This window comes from Pseudophryne corroboree, chromosome 1 (assembly GCF_028390025.1).
Source record: "Pseudophryne corroboree isolate aPseCor3 chromosome 1, aPseCor3.hap2, whole genome shotgun sequence".
NCBI lineage: Eukaryota > Metazoa > Chordata > Amphibia > Anura > Myobatrachidae > Pseudophryne > Pseudophryne corroboree.
Genome location: NC_086444.1, coordinates 907,598,040 through 907,615,281, shown reverse-complemented (window position 1 = coordinate 907,615,281; position 17,242 = coordinate 907,598,040). Strand labels below are relative to the sequence as shown.

Here is a 17,242-nt window from a genome sequence, read left to right as displayed (position 1 = left end):
CTGCACATGTAAAATCACACATCAGTCTGGATGGGGGGGGAGATTGTACTCACCACTTTCCTGATGTAGACCGATCGGCCCCGACACGCGCCGCACGCAGCGGTGTCCGGCCCCTTTTGGTACTCACCGCTGCCGTGCTGCTGGAATCTTCTGCTGGTGGAGCGGCCCCGACACGCGCCGCACGCAGCGGTGTCCGGCCAACTCAGGAGAGCTCAGTGTCTCCCTCAGCCGGTGCCCATCCCGAGCCGCACGCAGCTGTGATGGGACCCCGCCGGCAGCCTCCCGCGGTGCAGACTGGCAGTGGCAGAGCTGCCAGTCTGTGTGTGCAAGAAAGAAAAAATAAAATAATAAAGAAAAAAGAAAAATTTCTTCAGCTAAACCCAAGTGAACCAGCTCACATCGGGCACTAACTAAGACTGGCTTGGAGGGGAGATAGTAGGGGAGGAGCTAGCCACAGTGTGAGAATTTTAAAGTGCCAGCTCCCAACTACTGCCTACTATTTCCCCATTGTAACTACGCTCCAGTGGCCCCTAGTGGATGAAGGAGAAATACGTATTTTTTGCACCAGGACCAGGCGCAGAGCCCGGTGCTGGTTGTTAAAATATGGGGGATCCCGTGTCATTTTTTTCCCCGTATTTTGGCAACCAGGACCGGCTCAAAGAGCCCGAGGCTGGTTATGCTTAGGAGGGGGGAACCCACGCATTTTTTTTTCTGATTTTTACACCATTCCATTAAAAAAAATATATATATTTTTAAAAATATATAAATAATACTTGTGCCTCCGTCGTGGCACTCTCCTGATTGGCTGTATGCGCGTCGGAGCTGTCAGACGCGCATCGCACAGCCCCCTCCATTATCTTCAATGGTGGGAACCTTGCGGTCAGCGGTGAGGTCACCCGCGGTCAGCGGCTGACCGCGGGTAACCCCACCGCTGACCGCAAAGTTCCCACCATTGAAACTAAAGCCAATCAGGAGAGTGCCACGAAGTGGCGCTTCCTGATTGGCTGAAGGGACCTTCTGTGACAGGAGTCACGGGGGGTCTCTGCATTCGGGAAAAGGGGTCCCATGTGTAAACATGGGACCCCTTTCAGTCCGTCTGGTTCGGGTAAATGCGTTTTATTGTTTTGCCAAGTACGTGGATTACAATAAAAGAACCGGACACTGGATCAGGTGAGTATAATTTTATTTTCAGGTACCCCGGACGTCGACATTGGAGACGTGGCCAGAGTCGGCGTGTCAACATAGGTAAGTATGTGTGTCGGCATGTATGTAATAAAGTTATACTTTCACGGTGTCTGTGTCCTGTTTTTATTTGGGTATTTTTTTTGCAGTAGAACTACAGGTACCAGCGGGCCCGTTTTTCTTCCCCCGCATGCTGGTACTTGTGGTTCTCCAAGTACCGGCTTGCGGGGACTTGTAGTACTTCTGCAAAAAACAATATTCTTACATTTTTACACATGGCTATCAGCCCCCCATCCGCAGCCCTTGGATGGGGGGGGGGGGGGGGGGGGGACAGCCTCGGGCTTCACCCCTGGCCCTTGGGTGGCTGGGGGGACGGGACCCCTTGATTGAAGGGGTCCCCACTCCTCCAGGGTACCCCGGCCAGGGGTGACTAGTTGGGTATTTAATGCCACGGCCGCAGGGAGCGGTATAAAAGTGTCCCCCGGCTGTGGCATTATCTGTCCAGCTAGTGGAGCCCGGTGCTGGTACAAAAAATACGGGGGACCCCTACTCTTTTTGTCCCCCGTATTTTTTGCACCAGGACCAGGCGCAGAGCCCGGTGCTGGTTGTTAAAATACGGGGGATCCCCTGTCATTTTTTCCCCGTATTTTGGCAACCAGGACCGGCTCAAAGAGCCCGAGGCTGGTTATGCTTAAGAGGGGGGACCCCACGGAAAAAAAATTCGGGTTTTTTTACCGTTTTTTAAACATTTTTAAAAATCTAATCAAAGTCCGTCAAATCTGCCGTTTTTCGACAGCGGGACTGTCAAATTAGTTTTTTATTGAATATGTCGAATTCCGGCACCCACCTGCCAGAATTCGACGGTCGAAATTGTGTCGAATTTAAAAACGGGCGAAAAAGTGCCCCTATATGTCTACAGTTCAAGAAAGTTGCTCTAAAGTGATTTACAGTATACTGTATGTTGTATTTATTAATGATTTGGCCAAGACACCATGAAGTTGAACAGATGCCTTAAAGACAGGCTGGTCTGCTGAAGCATCACAGGTGTTTTGTTCTTTTTATTTTTTTTAAGCGATATGAAGAGGGGAAAATTGGAAAGACAGACAAGTGTCCAGGACTAGCTACACTGTAACGCAATAAGGGCAGCAAGAAGAGGTCATGGTAGCAATGTGTTTATGCACAGGGTGAATCAGTGGAGAATGTATTCTCTGGCATCCCTACCACTCTCCATCTGCACCATTCAATCACATCAACATGAATGGATTCTACATTTATTCTCCAGCAAATTAGCTTGTGTATTTTTCTACAAATATACTATTTCCCGTTGATTACAAGATTTCCGTTTGGATTATAAAAAATATGTTCCCTTTGCCCTTTACAAGAGAATGACATAGTAATTCAAGAAATTATATTTTTGAATAAACTGATTGTTTGAAGAATCTACAGTTTTACTCAATAAAACTTTATTAACTGTCACATTTTTTTTTGTCATGGAATGGGTTCTTATATACGTGAGGTAGTTAGGATGTGAACGGTCACTTTGTTGATAGTGACATCAGAATGGTGACAGTATCTCGGTAAAAATGCTACTTACACCAGTTTTACTGCGTGGGCATTATAACTGTACATGACATATTCTAACAGAAAAGACACAACAGAAAAGCTTTTAGTAGCAGTTTCACAATGTCAGGATAATGCCACTGTCAACAAAGTGACCATCGATCTTATATATGTATCCTCTATGGACTCCCTTACCAATATTTCTCATATGCCCAAAACCCAAAAGGATTCCAGGAGAACCTCCAGTGCAGCCTGGTAGTTTTATGTTCTGGATGTACTGTATTTGGGAAATAATACGCCTCACATTACAAAATCAAGTTTTGCAAATGCATGGATAAATGGAGTGAAAATACTGGCTTAATAGCAAGTGTACAGTACAATTTCAGAAAGCATAATAAATGATGTAATCATACAACAGTATGAATATCCTATTTCTCTCACATTCTAATACCCACAGCATCTGTTCTTTATAGAAACAACATTGTCATGTCAGCTCACTGATGCAGTCAGTTAAGTGACGTATCTGGTTGATAAATTAGCTTGCTACATTATTCCTGATTATCTTTAACAGTTATATAGTGTCGTGCTAATCCTCTATAAACTGTTGCTACATTGAAGCAATGCACAACTTTACTTTATATACAGAAACAAAACTTGTAGAATATAACTTACCCACAATAATGCTGCTGATGTATACAGGCTGTATGAATATGCTCAGAAGTGCTCCTTGAACCCCCAGAACTTCCCATTTGGTTAGTTTGTCAGTGGAAGACATGCTGCTTATGTGGCTGAAAATGTTGTGTGGATAGTAAGCCGCAGGATAACTTATCCCCTCCAAGGAAACATGAAGGCCTAATTTGTCATTAGTTTCATGTGCAGAAAGAGAATGGGGACTGAGATACCTAAAATAAAAATATGAAGGGAAAAAAGAAAAAAGTTTTCCTTGAAGAGCGAGTAAAGCCACTACTTGACATTAGTTTAATAATATACATGAAATAAGTCAATGGGGTCTCTTTAATAAGCCTAAGACAGGGCTTAAGTGTACAGAGAAAGTACCAGCCAACAAAATCCTGTCATTTTTCAAACACAGCCTGTGACATGCAGTTAGGAGTTGATTGGTTGGTTCTTTACTGCCATCCACTTTATCTCCGTCCAATTCTTAGTAAATAGACTCCAATGTCAATAATGTTATTTTCATCCCTCTGTAACAGTTATTTTACGATGGATGTCTTCTTTAACACTGCCGGTAAAAAATTAACTTACAGCTTGGCAAATTTTCCTAGAATTTCACTGTGTAACTGTGTAATAATCGCTGCACAGGTAAGAGGGCTACAGCTGTCAGAGCAGCTCACATGGCTGTAGTCCCAGCATTTTGGCAGGTATAAGAACCCATTAAGACACTGTACTAAAGACGATAAAGCTTCCGGCAGTCCACACTGGAGTGTCAGGCCATGCATGCTGTAACTAAAAAATGGAATTTTAGGACTCGCTAATACTTTAATAGAAATAAAATACACACAGGGGAATTCCATTCAGGCAAAATCCATTCACCTGGCTGAATATGGGCAGCAGTCATACAGCCTTATTTCTTTCATATTCCTATATACAGTTACTGTTATCACACCAACTGAAACTGACAACAACCAAGTTTAACATTGTAATCTAAACAAATGACATACTCTTTGTTCATCGTTTTATGTTGTCATTGCATTTTATATTTGCTACACAATAAAGGCTTCATTAAAAAATAATCAAACTTCCCTAGAAAATTAATTTATTATAGATTAAAAGCGTCAATCTACACTTTAACCTGCATTTAAACGGAGTTAAATATATAAAAAAAAAAGCCCATCTTAAAACGCATTTAAACAGAATGCTTCTTTTAATACTGCACGTGGTAGGGAATACACTAATGCCCCAACACCATTTTTTTTTATTGTTTGCAGATAGTATAATTGGGTATTATGATGGTGAAGGTGTTAATCCCTTAAATGAGGATGCTCTTTGTATTGAATAGTTGTCACCATAGAGCTGTGTGTACTGTATGGCGGACACCAAGATGTTTTGTGTATTGGATGGTGATCATTAGTATTCTCCTATATTTTATGGTGTTTGCTGGGATGCTCTTTTTTTATATGGCATTCATTAAAATGCTCTATATTTTGGCACAGTTCAGCTAAAGGAATGAGAATTGTATCTTTTATATTAAAACTGGAAATATACAGATGTGTCCTCATAAATCTTTGACGCAGTTGTGCCAAACAGCCTCTCTTGGTATGCCAGGTCCAATGAACTGTTAGTGGTGGACGTCTTTTTTTGCCCAAAATGCGTCACGTCGTAGTTGCAACATGACGTGGCCAGAATGCAGAAGGAGACTGCTGATTAATTTGATATGCAACACTTGTATATCTGTGTGTGACTAAGGGGTCTATGTACTTTAGCCTTGGAGAGAGATGAGGTGGACGGAGATAAAGTACCAGCCAATCATCTCCTAACTGCAATGTCACAGGCTGAGTCTGAAAAATGACACTACGATGCAGTGGCTGCATATCAAATTAATCAGCAGTCTCCTTATGCGTCCTAGTCACATTGTGTTGTGAAGAAGATGTATTTTTACAAAAGAGGACGCACAATGCTAGCGGAGTTATATGGGACCTGTCAGCTCACTCACACCAAGTATATCCTGCTGCATGGCGTATTGAGGCTACTAGTATGAGGACACAACTGTACTGTCTACTTGGCCACACCTACCTTTAATTTGGTTACACCTACACAAGGCAAATTTCAGTTTTTGCCAGGGGCACTTTAAGCTGTCTATTTTCCCTAATGGTTTTAATTTTCATTACGGAAAGTGAAGAAAACTCTACCTATATAATACTTACAGTTGTGTATTTATTTGGGCAGCTCCTTTTGGAAGTTGATTCATATATAGATAGAGATTCACATTTTGTTTAAGAGTAAGGAAAGTGGTTGCTGGTTGCCTGCAGAAAATAGACTTTTTCATCATAGTAGTATTTCCACTATAGAAAAGGAGAAGCTGTCTGTAAAAATACCTGACATGAGATAAAACATTATAGTGAACAGTTACACATTGGTTAATAAATGCATAGCTATTTAAATCAAAGTAGTCCCAATTTAATCGATTAATATCTAGAAACAATAAGGCATGCATTTAGAGAAACCAGAGCAGCAGTCACTCACATCACCGTCTGCTCCCACAAGAGCTATAAAATGCTCACAGGTACATTTTCTCAGTGCCAATTGCAGGAAGCCAAGTGCAGCATTCATTCTATGAATGTCTTTTCCCCTGTCTCTTCTGTCAAAGTCGAAAAATATTGCAGAACACACAGCACGTATAAAACACACACACATGCCCACTGCGAGTGCACTTGTTCCGCCGTGCGTGCACATATCCGCAATTTGCGTATGGTCGCTCCCGCGGTCCTGCGCGTGGTATGGGTATTTACGGCGGAGTTTGTGAACGCATGGAGGGCTATCAAAACATTACATATTTAATCCAAATAGTGCACATTGTACACATAGTCCCCCTGCACCACATCAGCAGGTATCAACAGTTTAAATGATTCCAGAACAAGGGGATTCACCTTTGCATGATAGGAGGGGACAGACTAAGGTTATAAGGTGGTGTCTGGTATCCAGCTGTAGGGTATTTTAAGGGTAACATTCCGGTGTTGGTTTGAGGAAGATCGCATGTTCCTGTGGATAGTTATGTGCAGAAGCAGAATATAGATATAAACTGTATTTACTGTATATTATGTATGCGGCGGGAATCCAGAGGAGACCACCCACAAGAACAGTTGAGAAAGACATCGCCCACCTTTTCAAATCAACATATGACCTCTCCTGTACTGTAAAGATGCATCCCTGTGTCCAATGGACAAAGGGATTACAGTATCCATTGTATTGCTTTTGGAAGTATTGTATAAAAAGCCTGTTGCTGCCTGGCCGGGCACACAAGACTCTCAACGTTATCAACCTGATAGCGGAGGACCGGACCGGGAGGCGCATGCGAATATTCTCACGTATGTACATTGACTGTAGCCATTTACTCTGTTGTATTGTAGTGCATAATTTGTATTGTTAACCCCCTTTCAGAAATATTACTCTGTGGTGTCGGAACCCAGTGATTAACTACAAATCGGTGTTGTGTCCTCTTTTCCCTGCTAGGGTTTAAAGTGTATTACATTGCCTAACTGTATAAGGTTTAAAAGTGTATTAATTGAGTGTGTACGCGCTGCGTGTACTTTGTACCCCCAGCGCGGCGTTTGTACGCAGAGTCCGTACATGGTACGGGACTCATTACGCAAATAGCGTAAAAGGTACGTAGAGTGCATATTAAGTTTAGCGGCCGCAGCGGCTCCATGGTAAAAGTGTGTTTAAAGGTATAGCTTTATGTTTTAAGATAATATCGACATTATCACTTCATAACTTGCTTCTACTTGGCATACAGATGTGCCCTTATGCATCTAGCCTTAATACACCATGCAGCGTGAGATTCCTGATGTGAGTGAGCTGCCAGGTCCCGTGCAACCCTGCTGGTGTCAGGTGCTGAAAATGCAACTTAGCCACAATGCAGTGCAAATGGATGCACAAAGAGACCGTGCTGATTAATTTGATATAGGAAACTTGTACGTATATTGTGTGTGACTGACTCTGTATACGGAGCAGAACAGAATCTGTATTGGAAAAAACTGCATCTGCCTGATTGTACTTTGTATACAGATTCAGGGCTGTTTCTATACAATTTGGCTCCCAGTGCGAGATTTAAAAAATGCGCCCCCCCCATGACATAAAAAAATGTGCCCCCCCCACACACACCTAGATGGGGAAAAAAAAACCTTGCACCCGGCAAGGGGGCGTTGCCTCATCTAAATGGGTGTGGCCTCATTTAAATGGGCATGGCCTCGTCTGAAAAGACTACCTCACAATCCAATTTTTGACCCTGCTCCAACAGATCACGACCACCGCAGGAAAAAAAAATTTCTACCATATTAAGCCCCACACAGTAATGCCCTTGATACATTAAATCCCCACACTACGGCAGGCAAGAGTCCCCATTTCACACATTACGGCAGGTGTCCCCATTTTACATTGAGAGAGAGAGAGAGAGAGAGAGAGAGAGAGAGAGAGAATACTTACAGAGGCGATTACCGCTCTTGGGCCCGCCTCACCAGTCGCTTCTCGCGCTGGCCTTTCCCTCTTCCTAACTTGGATCCCCCTCTGTACTCCGCTCGGGGGAGGGGGGGAGAGTTTCGTGGAGTGACGTGGTTGAGTCGTGACGTAACGACGCAACCGCGTCATTCCGTGAAACTCCGCCCCTCGAGCGGGTTACTCGGGGAGAAATAGGAGGGGGAAGCAGGGAGCCACAGTTAGTGCCGCGGCGGGCGCCCAGTGCGGTTGCAAAGCTCGCCTGCCCCAAGAAACGGCCCTGTACAGATTCATAGACTTAGTCCAGTATACGGGTAATTGCATCGTCAGGGGCTACTCAATTAGCCCTGATAAGCCGGCGCAAGCAGCGGCTAATCAGGGATTTTGTTTCACCTGCCTCAGGCAGGTGAAGCAAAATCTCCGAAAACAGACTTTCTCGTCCGAAAACTGGGCTGTTTCTACTGAAAACGCACAGGTTTCATTAAACCAGTGTGTCTTCGGGATAAGTTTTTTTTTTCAGGTCATCTAATTGAATAGCCCCGCACAAAATATCAAACATCGGAGATTTCGGTCCCGGTGTTTCTTCGTAGGTAATTGAATCCCAGCCTTAGTTGCATACAGATATACAAGTGTTATCAAATTAATCAGCACAGTCTCTTTGTGCGTCCTATTTGCATTGCGACTAAGGCACATTTTCAGCAGAAAAAGGTGCCCGATGTGAAAAGATTCTCACACGACCTGGGCGTGCCAAGAGGGGTTGTTTGGTGTGACTGCAGCAAAGACGTATGAGGACATATTGTATCTGTATACTACCTCATATGAAAGATTCTGCCTGCCAAAGAATCTGGTAAACTGCAATATATTGAGGTTTTGTTCTCTTCCAATCTATTTTGTTATTTTTTTATTTTTTTTAACCCTCCTGTGATGTATTAAAAAGGTAAGTCAAACTTTCTTTGATAAAAAAAAATGGGATTTTAAATACCTACCAGTAAATCCTTTTCTCGTAGTCCATAAGGGATATTGGGGACAGATTAGTATGATGAGGTATAGATGGGTCCAAAAGGAGACAGTGCACTTTAAATTTCTTCAACTGGGTGTGCTGGCTCCTCCCCTCTATGCCATCTCAGTTATAGCTAAACAGTGCCCGAAGGAGAATGACATGCTTGAGAGAAGGAACATAACTAAAAAAAAGTGTGGTGAGATTTTCACACCAGCACACCAATATAACTTAGCCAGCAACATCTGGCAATATTAACAGCAACACATAACAGAGAACCTGCAGAAAGTCACCACAGGGCGCCCAATATCCCTTATGGACTACGATAAAAGGATTTACAGGTAGGTATTTAAAATCCTATTTTCTCTAGCATCCATATTGGGGACAGATTAGTACGATGGGAATGTCCCAAAGCTTCCAGAACGTGCGGGAACGTGCAGAGACATCTGCAGCACCGCCTGCCCAAACTGGGTATCCTCTTTGGTCAGGGTATCAAACTTGTAGTACTTTACAAAGATGTTCTTCTCCGACCAGGTAGCAGTTTGGCATAGTTACAGGGCCGAGACTCCACAGGCAGCCGCCCAGGAAGAGAACACCGATCTTGTAGAGTGGGCCTTCAGAGACCGTGGAACCGGTAAGGCTGCCGACGCATAGGCCTGTTGGATAGTAAGCCTAATCCAACGAGCAATAGACTGCTTAGAAGGGCAACCCTTTTTCTGCGCATCATAGAGCACGAACAAGCAATCAGTCTTTCTGATCCGAGTCGTCCTTTTGATATAAATTTTCAAGGCTCGCACAGCATCCAATGCCTTCGGAGGAGCAGAAGTGTCAGAACTGGATGGAATCACGATAGGCTGATTCAAGTGAAACGTGGAGACCACCTTCGGCAGGAACTGCTGTCTAGTCCTGAGCTCCGCTCTGTTCTCGTAAAAGACCAAAGTACGGACTTTTGCATGATAAGGCCCCCAATTCCGAGACACGCCTAGCAGAAGCCAGGGCCAGTAATATCACAGTTTTCCACATGAGGTACTTGTCTTTTACTGTTGCAAAGGTTCAAACAAGGAGGACTGTAGAAAACGTAACATTACATCCAGATCCCAAGGTGCCGTAGGCGGCACGGATGGAGGTTGTATGTGACGCACCCCTTGCAAGAAGGTCTGAACTTCAGGCAAGTGAGCCAACTTCTTCTGGAAGAAGACGGAAAGAGCTGAAATCTGGACCTTACTGGATCCCAGACGTAAGCCTTTATTCACTCCAACCCGCAGGAATTGTAGGAACCTTCCCAAGTTGAATTTTGCAGAGGGATGTGTGTGTTCCTCGCACCAAGAGACATACCATCTTCTTCGGGGCCAGTCCGGGGCAATCAAGAGTGCGTCCACTCTTTGATGTCTGATCCGTTTGAGCATCCTTGGGATCAGCGGAATCGGAGGAAACAGGTAGACCAGCTGGTAAGGCCAAGGCGATATCAGCGCATCCACTACGCACACCTGCGAGTCCCTTGTTCGTGAGTAATAGCAGCGAAGCTTCTTGTTGAGACGAGAGGCCATCAAATCGATCTGTGGGCATCCTGACCTGTCGATGATTTGCTGAAACACCTGAGGGTGTAGTCCACACTCCCCCGGATGGAGGTTGTGGCGACTTCGGAAGTCCGCTTCCCAGTTGTCCACCCCCCAGGAATGAAGATCGCGGACAGTGCTCTTGCATTTCTTTCTGTCCAGAGGAGTATTCTTGACACTTCTCGCATGCAGGCCTTGCTTTTTGTCCCTCCTTGTCGATTGCTGTACTCCACCGCCGTGGCGTTGTCCGACTGCACCTGGATCGCCTGATCACGGAGTAGAGGGGATGCCTGAATCAGAGCATTGTAGATAGCCCTAAGTTCCAGAATGTTGATCGGAAAAAGGGCCTCTTGGGCAGACCACCTGCCCTGGAACTGCGCCCTCTGGGTGACAGCTCCCCATCCTCTCAGACTCGCATCCATCGTGAGGAGGATCCAATCCTGAATCCCAAAGTGTCGACCTTCCAGCATGTTGGAAGACTGTAGCCAACACAGTAGAGAGATTCTGGCCTGAGGTGACAGCCGAATCATCCGGTGCATTTGAAGATGGAAACCGGACCACTTGTTCAGGATGTCCAATTGGAACGGTCTGGCATGAAACCTTCCGAATTGAATCGCCTCGTACGAGGCCACCATCTTTCCCAACAATTTTATGCAAAGATGAATGGATACTCGAGCAGGTCGGAGCACCATGCGAATCATTTCTTGAAGTGTTCTTACTTTGTCCTCTGGGAGGAACACTTTCTGTGCTACAATATCCAGTAGCATCCCCAGAAACAGGAGCCGTTGAGACGGATCCAGGTGAGACTTCTGCAGACTGAGGATCCACCCGTGGTGTGAAAGAAGTTGGATAGTGCAATAGAAGCTCCCTGGAGCTCGTTTTTATCATGAGATCATCCAGGTATGGAATAACATTGACCTCCTGGACCCTGAGTTGAAACATCATTTCCGCCATCACCTTCGTGAACACCCTCGGAGCTGTAGACCGGCCGAAGGGTAACGCCTGAAACTGGTAGTGATCGTTCAGCAGGGCAAACCTCAGATAGGCCTGATGAGGAGGCCAAATTGGTACAGGTTGAGTATCCCTTATCCAAAATGCTTGGGACCAGAGGTATTTTGGATATCGGATTTTTCCGTATTTTGGAATAATTGCATACCATAATGAGATATCATGGTGATAGGACCTAAATCTAAGCACAGAATGCATTTTTGTTACATATACACCTTATACACATAGCCGGAAGGTAATTTTAGGCAATATTTTTGGTAACTTTGTGCACTGAACAAAGTGTGTGTACATTCACACAATTAATTTATGTTTCATATACACCTTATACACACAGCCTGAAGGTCATTTAATACAATAGTTTTAATAACTTTGTGTATTAAACAAAGTTTGTGTACATTGAGCCATCAAAAAACAAAGGTTTCACTAACTCACTCTCACTCAAAAAAGTCCGTATTTCGGAATATTCCGTATTTCGGAATATTTGGATATGGGATACTCAACCGGTATATGTAGGTAAGCGTCCATGATATCCAGGGACACAAGGAATTCCTGTTGTTCCAGGCATGCAATCACCGCTCTCAAAGATTCCATCTTGAATTTGAAAACCTTCAGGTAAGGATTCAAGGACTTCATATTCAGAATGGGTCTCACAGACCCGTCTGGATTTGGTACTACGAACAGACTGGAGTAGTAACCTTGTGCTCTTTGTAGTAGGGGTACTGGAACAATGACCTGGAACTGGACCAACTTTTTGATGGCCAGCAGTAGCGTACCACACATATTTTCTAAAGCTTGTAAGCTTGATTTGAAAAATCGTTAGGGAGGAGTACAGTCGAATTCCAGCTTGTAACCCTGAGAGATAAGGTCCTTTACCCAAGCATCTTGGCAGGAACCGTCCCAGATGTGCCTGTAGTGACGTAACCGAGCTCCCACCACGAGATCCCCTCGGGGTGGATGGGCACCGTCATGCTGAAATCTTTGCAGAAGCAGAGCTGGTGTTCTGGTCCTGAGATCCGGCAACGGCTGGTTTCTTAGGTTTACCTCTGGAGCCTCTAGCTGCGTTGGAGGCCCCTCTGGCCCTTGATCAAAATCTGTCGGACCGGAAGGACTGAGTAGACGGTCCCGGGTAAGTATGTCTAGCAGGCAAAGGGAGAAACGTGGATTTTCCAGCAGTAGCTTTGGAAATCCATGCGTCCAATTCACCTCCAAAGAGCCATTCACCTGTGAAGGGAAGAGATTCCACATTACATTTGGAGTCAGCATCGGCAATTTACGCAACCATATGGCTCTGCGCGCAGACACAGCCATAGCCGTGGTCCTAGCATTAATATTGCCAATCTCTTTAAGGGAGTCACAGAGGACTCTTGCCATGTTCTGAATGTGATTCAGGAAAGCAAAGGTATTACCGAAGGTCATATCAACCGAAAGACCTTCCTTAATTTGATTAGCCCAGAAATTAATTGCATGTGTCATCCAGCAACCTGCAATGACCGGTCTCAGGTTTCCTATCTACCGGGTCCTTTACCGTAAAGGAGCCCGGAGCAGGGCGTACCACCTATTGAGAAAGGCGAGAGACTGAGATGTCTACTGCTGGAGACTCCTCCCAGAATTTCCTGTCTTCAGGGGCAAAGGGGAATGTATGCAAACACCGTTTTGACACCTGGTATTTCTTATCTGGAGTCTTCCAGGCTATTTTAAATAAAAGTCATCCAATTCCTTGGAATCAGGAAATGTGACAGTTTGTCTTGTGGGAGGATAAATGACTGCTGAGTAGTAGCATCCTCCAGGGGGAGCTTTACCACATCCCTAATAGCCAATATCAGGGGTTCAATACCCTGGGTAGGGGTGGAATCCCCACTTATGGGGTCCACATCATCCTGTGTATCATTATCAGTATCTCAGAGTAGTGCAGGTAGAGCATGTTTTTGTGCACCTGTAGTAGACAGGGGGGTGGGGGGGGGGGGGGATGTTTAGCAGCTAGACTTGCCACTGCTTGTTGCAGTTCCTGAGTCTTATTTACATTTGCAGTGAGCTGAGATGACATATCAGACATCATATTTTTGAAAGCCCCCAACCAGGAGGGCTCTGGACTCTCCCCCCACATTGTTATCAGCATTCAGAGATGGCTGACTACACTGCTCACATGATATTGAGCCAGATGAACTAGGAGAGAATCTAGCATTACATATATTGCATGACTTCTGTTTTACCATTGTGAATCAGAAAAACAGGTATAATACACATACAACACAGCCTGATATTGATATATTGCAAGCCTGCCCTATTGCATGTGAGAGGAGACACAGGAGAGAGGACCACAACGCACCCAGCGCTGCACAGCCCCAGTGAGGCTGTCAGCGTTTTTATGTGTAAACACAGTGAGACTGTATGATAAAATCCCTCAGAGGGATGTTATTGTTAATATAGCGGCTCTCCCCCTTTACACCCGGTACCAGAGATCCAGGGACTGTTTGGAGGAGCTGTGGAGGCTGCTGCTATGCAGAGAAAGGAGCCAAAATGCCGCTGAGTCCGCTCTCGTGTAGCTACGCGCCTCGCCATGGCGCCGGAGCTACTTCTGTATATTTATACTGGCCATGTCTCCCAATATGTACAACCTCACATAAATGCTTGGTTTACAATATTTAGCCAGTCTCACGCAGGGGCTTTAGCGGGTCGCCCCCAGGAGGGACCCATACGCCACACCTGTGCTTTCAGCCACACAGTAAAACTGGGGGACCCCTCTAGCGTGGCCCCCGGTTGGTACTCGCCACCGATGATCACCTTCAGGCACCGTTAGGGGTGTGCAGCATGCTGTGGCTGCGACAGCCAAGGCGCTATGCCCCGCTGAACAAACAGCCCCTCAGGCCGGTAGTCCTGCAGCGGGGAAGCGGCTCTGCACCTCAAGAGGCCGGTGACTGCCCCCCCCCCCCTTCCACCCAACTCCCATGGTGCAGGTATGCTGTTGCCCAAACAGCATACCGAAAGAAGTAAAACTTTTAAAAAGAAATTGAAGAAAAACTCTGGAGCTAGCAGAGAGTGCATCCTCTCCTGAGGGCACTTTTTTCTAAACTGAGCTGTAGGAGGCAGCATAGAGGGGAGGAGCCAGCAAACCCAGTTGAAGAAATGTAAAGTCCACTGGCTCCTTTGGACCAGTCTATACCCCATCGTACTAATCTGTCCCCAATATCCCTTACGGATGCTAGAGAAATGTGTAATTAATAATGCACTCAATTTTCACGTCTTTCAAAATTATTTTCAAATTAAAAACACTTCTAAATATAGCACAAGCATACTCAGTATACAGTAGCTAAGAGAATGGGCACCAACAAAGCAATGAAAAAAAAGCCTGGGTATTAACAGAGTAATAAGAGGACCTAATAATGTTATTCAATATAAAGTGCTTGCCATAATGTCACTTACCAGCCTTTTCATCCATTAAAACAGTTAAGACTGGGGGTGGTCTTCAGTATGCCGACTGTCGGGATCCCGGCGCACAGTATACCGGCACCGGAATCCCGACAGCCGGCATACCGACACTTTTTCTCCCTCGTGGGGGTCCACGACCCCCTGGAGGGAGAATAAAATAGTAGCGCGCAGCGAGCCCGCAAGGGGCTCATTTGCGCTCGCCACACTGTCGGTATGCAGGCGGTCGGGCTACCGGCGCCGGGATGCTGATCTCCGGGAGCCCGGCCGCCGGCATACCATACTACACCCAAGACTGGACTGTGTCAGTGCAACACTGCAGCTCCAATTAATACATAATACTTTTGTTGGATGAGCACAGCACCACCACCCTCTGTAGCCAATACGTGTATATCTACAACTTTAACATTGGGTAGTGTTTTATGTAAATGTTTTTACCAAAACGTGTCACCATTTCCCTATTGTCACCATTTCCCTATTGTATGCTATATTTGTATAGTTGACAGAGGTATTAGGTATACAGAACCTTAACATTAAACTGGGACCTCTGAGGTGACAAAGTTGTCATTTCAGGGGTTTTAGTAATCCTCATTTTACCGAAACTCTCAGCCTACAGGTGGCCAGGGAGGGTAGTTTTCCAGCTTCATTACTGCAATAATGGGTGTAGCACAGAGGTTCCCAAATGCGGTCCTCAAGGCACCCCAACAGTCCAGGATTTAGGTATAGCCATGGCTCAGCACAGATGGTTAAATGAAATTGACTAAGGTGCTAATTAAGTCACCTGTGGCCAAGCATGGATACATAAAACCTGGACTGTTGGGGTGCCTTGAGGACCGCGTTTGGGAACCTCTGGTGTAGCAGAATACGAGTTTGGTTTTGCTATGACAATGTAGGAGGACAACTCAGATTGTTCCTCTGGAAACCAGCACAGGCTTGGGGTTGGTTCCCACTTATAACAGACCCCCAAATCTTGTTGTGAAATTCGCTTTTGCAATTTGCACATATCAAACAAACACACAAACTTATTTGCCAAGCAGCAATTTATAAAAAGTTGTTGACTGCTGTAAACAGGCCTAACCTGGTGTTCTGAGTTTTGCTGTAATTAAAATGACAGTTTACAAACATCCGGAATGTCAAATCAGAGATTTTGAGAAAACGCTATTAAATTTATAAACCCCATAGTTACATGAATTATTACATGTTGCTTTAAATTCAATTTTTTTCATGCAATGCTAGCTGAAATTCATAATTATTGAAAGAAAACAGAAAATAGAATGAGCATAAAAAATGGGGAGGGTCGGTAGTGGTGGTGGGGCCCAAGGGGGGCAAAATAAGTTTCAGAAAAGGTTTATTAAAGACAAGTAAGTATCCCTGAATCTTAGAATGAATAAATTAATTATATATTTGTAGCAGCATTCACTATGTAGGAAAAACAAGCAGAATCTAGGTTAAATGCATTTTCCTTCCTAATTACACCATTTTCATCCTTATCTATATATTGAAATTAATTGCTGATCATCAGGGGCGCTTCTAGAGAGGAGGAGGAGGCCCGTGTGCAGACTCAGTGTCTGTGCCCCCTCCTCTCTAGCCGGCAGCACTGCAGACTATGGGCTTTAGGGTCATTAGGGGAACCTAGCCCTGTCCCAGAGTCTAGTGCGCATGTGCACATCTCCAGGAAAATGGGGCGGCGCCCATTTTCCCAGAGATTTTCTTACTGTGAATGTGCATATCTCTGGTAAAATGGCCCTTGTGCTGCCATTTCCGCTAGCGACCCGCTTTCCGGGAGTAAGCAGTCGCATCGTGGGCTTGCGATCAGCACCCTCAGGAGCTCAGTGTCCTGTCAGCGGAGATAGAGAACCATTAACTTCTAGAGTTGGTTCCTACTACCCCCCTAAGTCCCACAAAGCAGGGAGGCTGTTGCCAGCAGCCTTCCTGTACCCAACACTCTTTCAAAAACAATAAAACTAGAAAAACTCCAAGGAGCTCCTTTAGCTGTGACCGGCTCCTCCGGCCACATTTTCTAAACTGAGTCTGGTAGGAGGGGCATAGAGGGAGGAGCCAGCCCACTCTATTAAACTCTTAAACCCATCTATACCCCATGGTAATACATGGAACCCCAGCATCCTCTAGGACGTAAGAGAAAACATTTTACACACAACAGTGTAACAATCCGCAGCAATGTGACAACCTTCACTTATGTATATTTAAAGTGAAGTACAATCAGAACCTACCCTGCATTGCACCAGCGTTGAGGTTATGAAAACAAGAGAGAGAGATAGACAGAAAAAAAAGTTTTAAAGTCACGCAGCAGCACTAGCAAACAGTCACATATATTGCATTAGTATAC

At 45.1% G+C, this 17,242-nt stretch overlaps 1 protein-coding gene across 10 annotated transcripts in view; it reads right to left on the bottom strand.

Annotated features, from left to right (window-relative positions):
• ADAD1 (adenosine deaminase domain containing 1) overlaps window positions 1-17,242 on the bottom strand; it is a 660,856-nt gene that overhangs the window by 208,475 nt on the left and 435,139 nt on the right. For 9 of the 10 annotated variants that reach the window (XM_063920281.1, XM_063920280.1, XM_063920279.1 and 6 more), the window contains exons 8-9: window positions 5,625-5,795; window positions 3,415-3,644 (exon numbers count right to left, since the gene is read on the bottom strand). In XM_063920281.1, the coding sequence (XP_063776351.1) occupies window positions 3,415-3,644; window positions 5,625-5,795 (401 nt within the window). The remainder of the gene's footprint in view (window positions 1-3,414; window positions 3,645-5,624; window positions 5,796-17,242) is intronic. The other variant, XM_063920274.1, reaches the window with a different exon arrangement.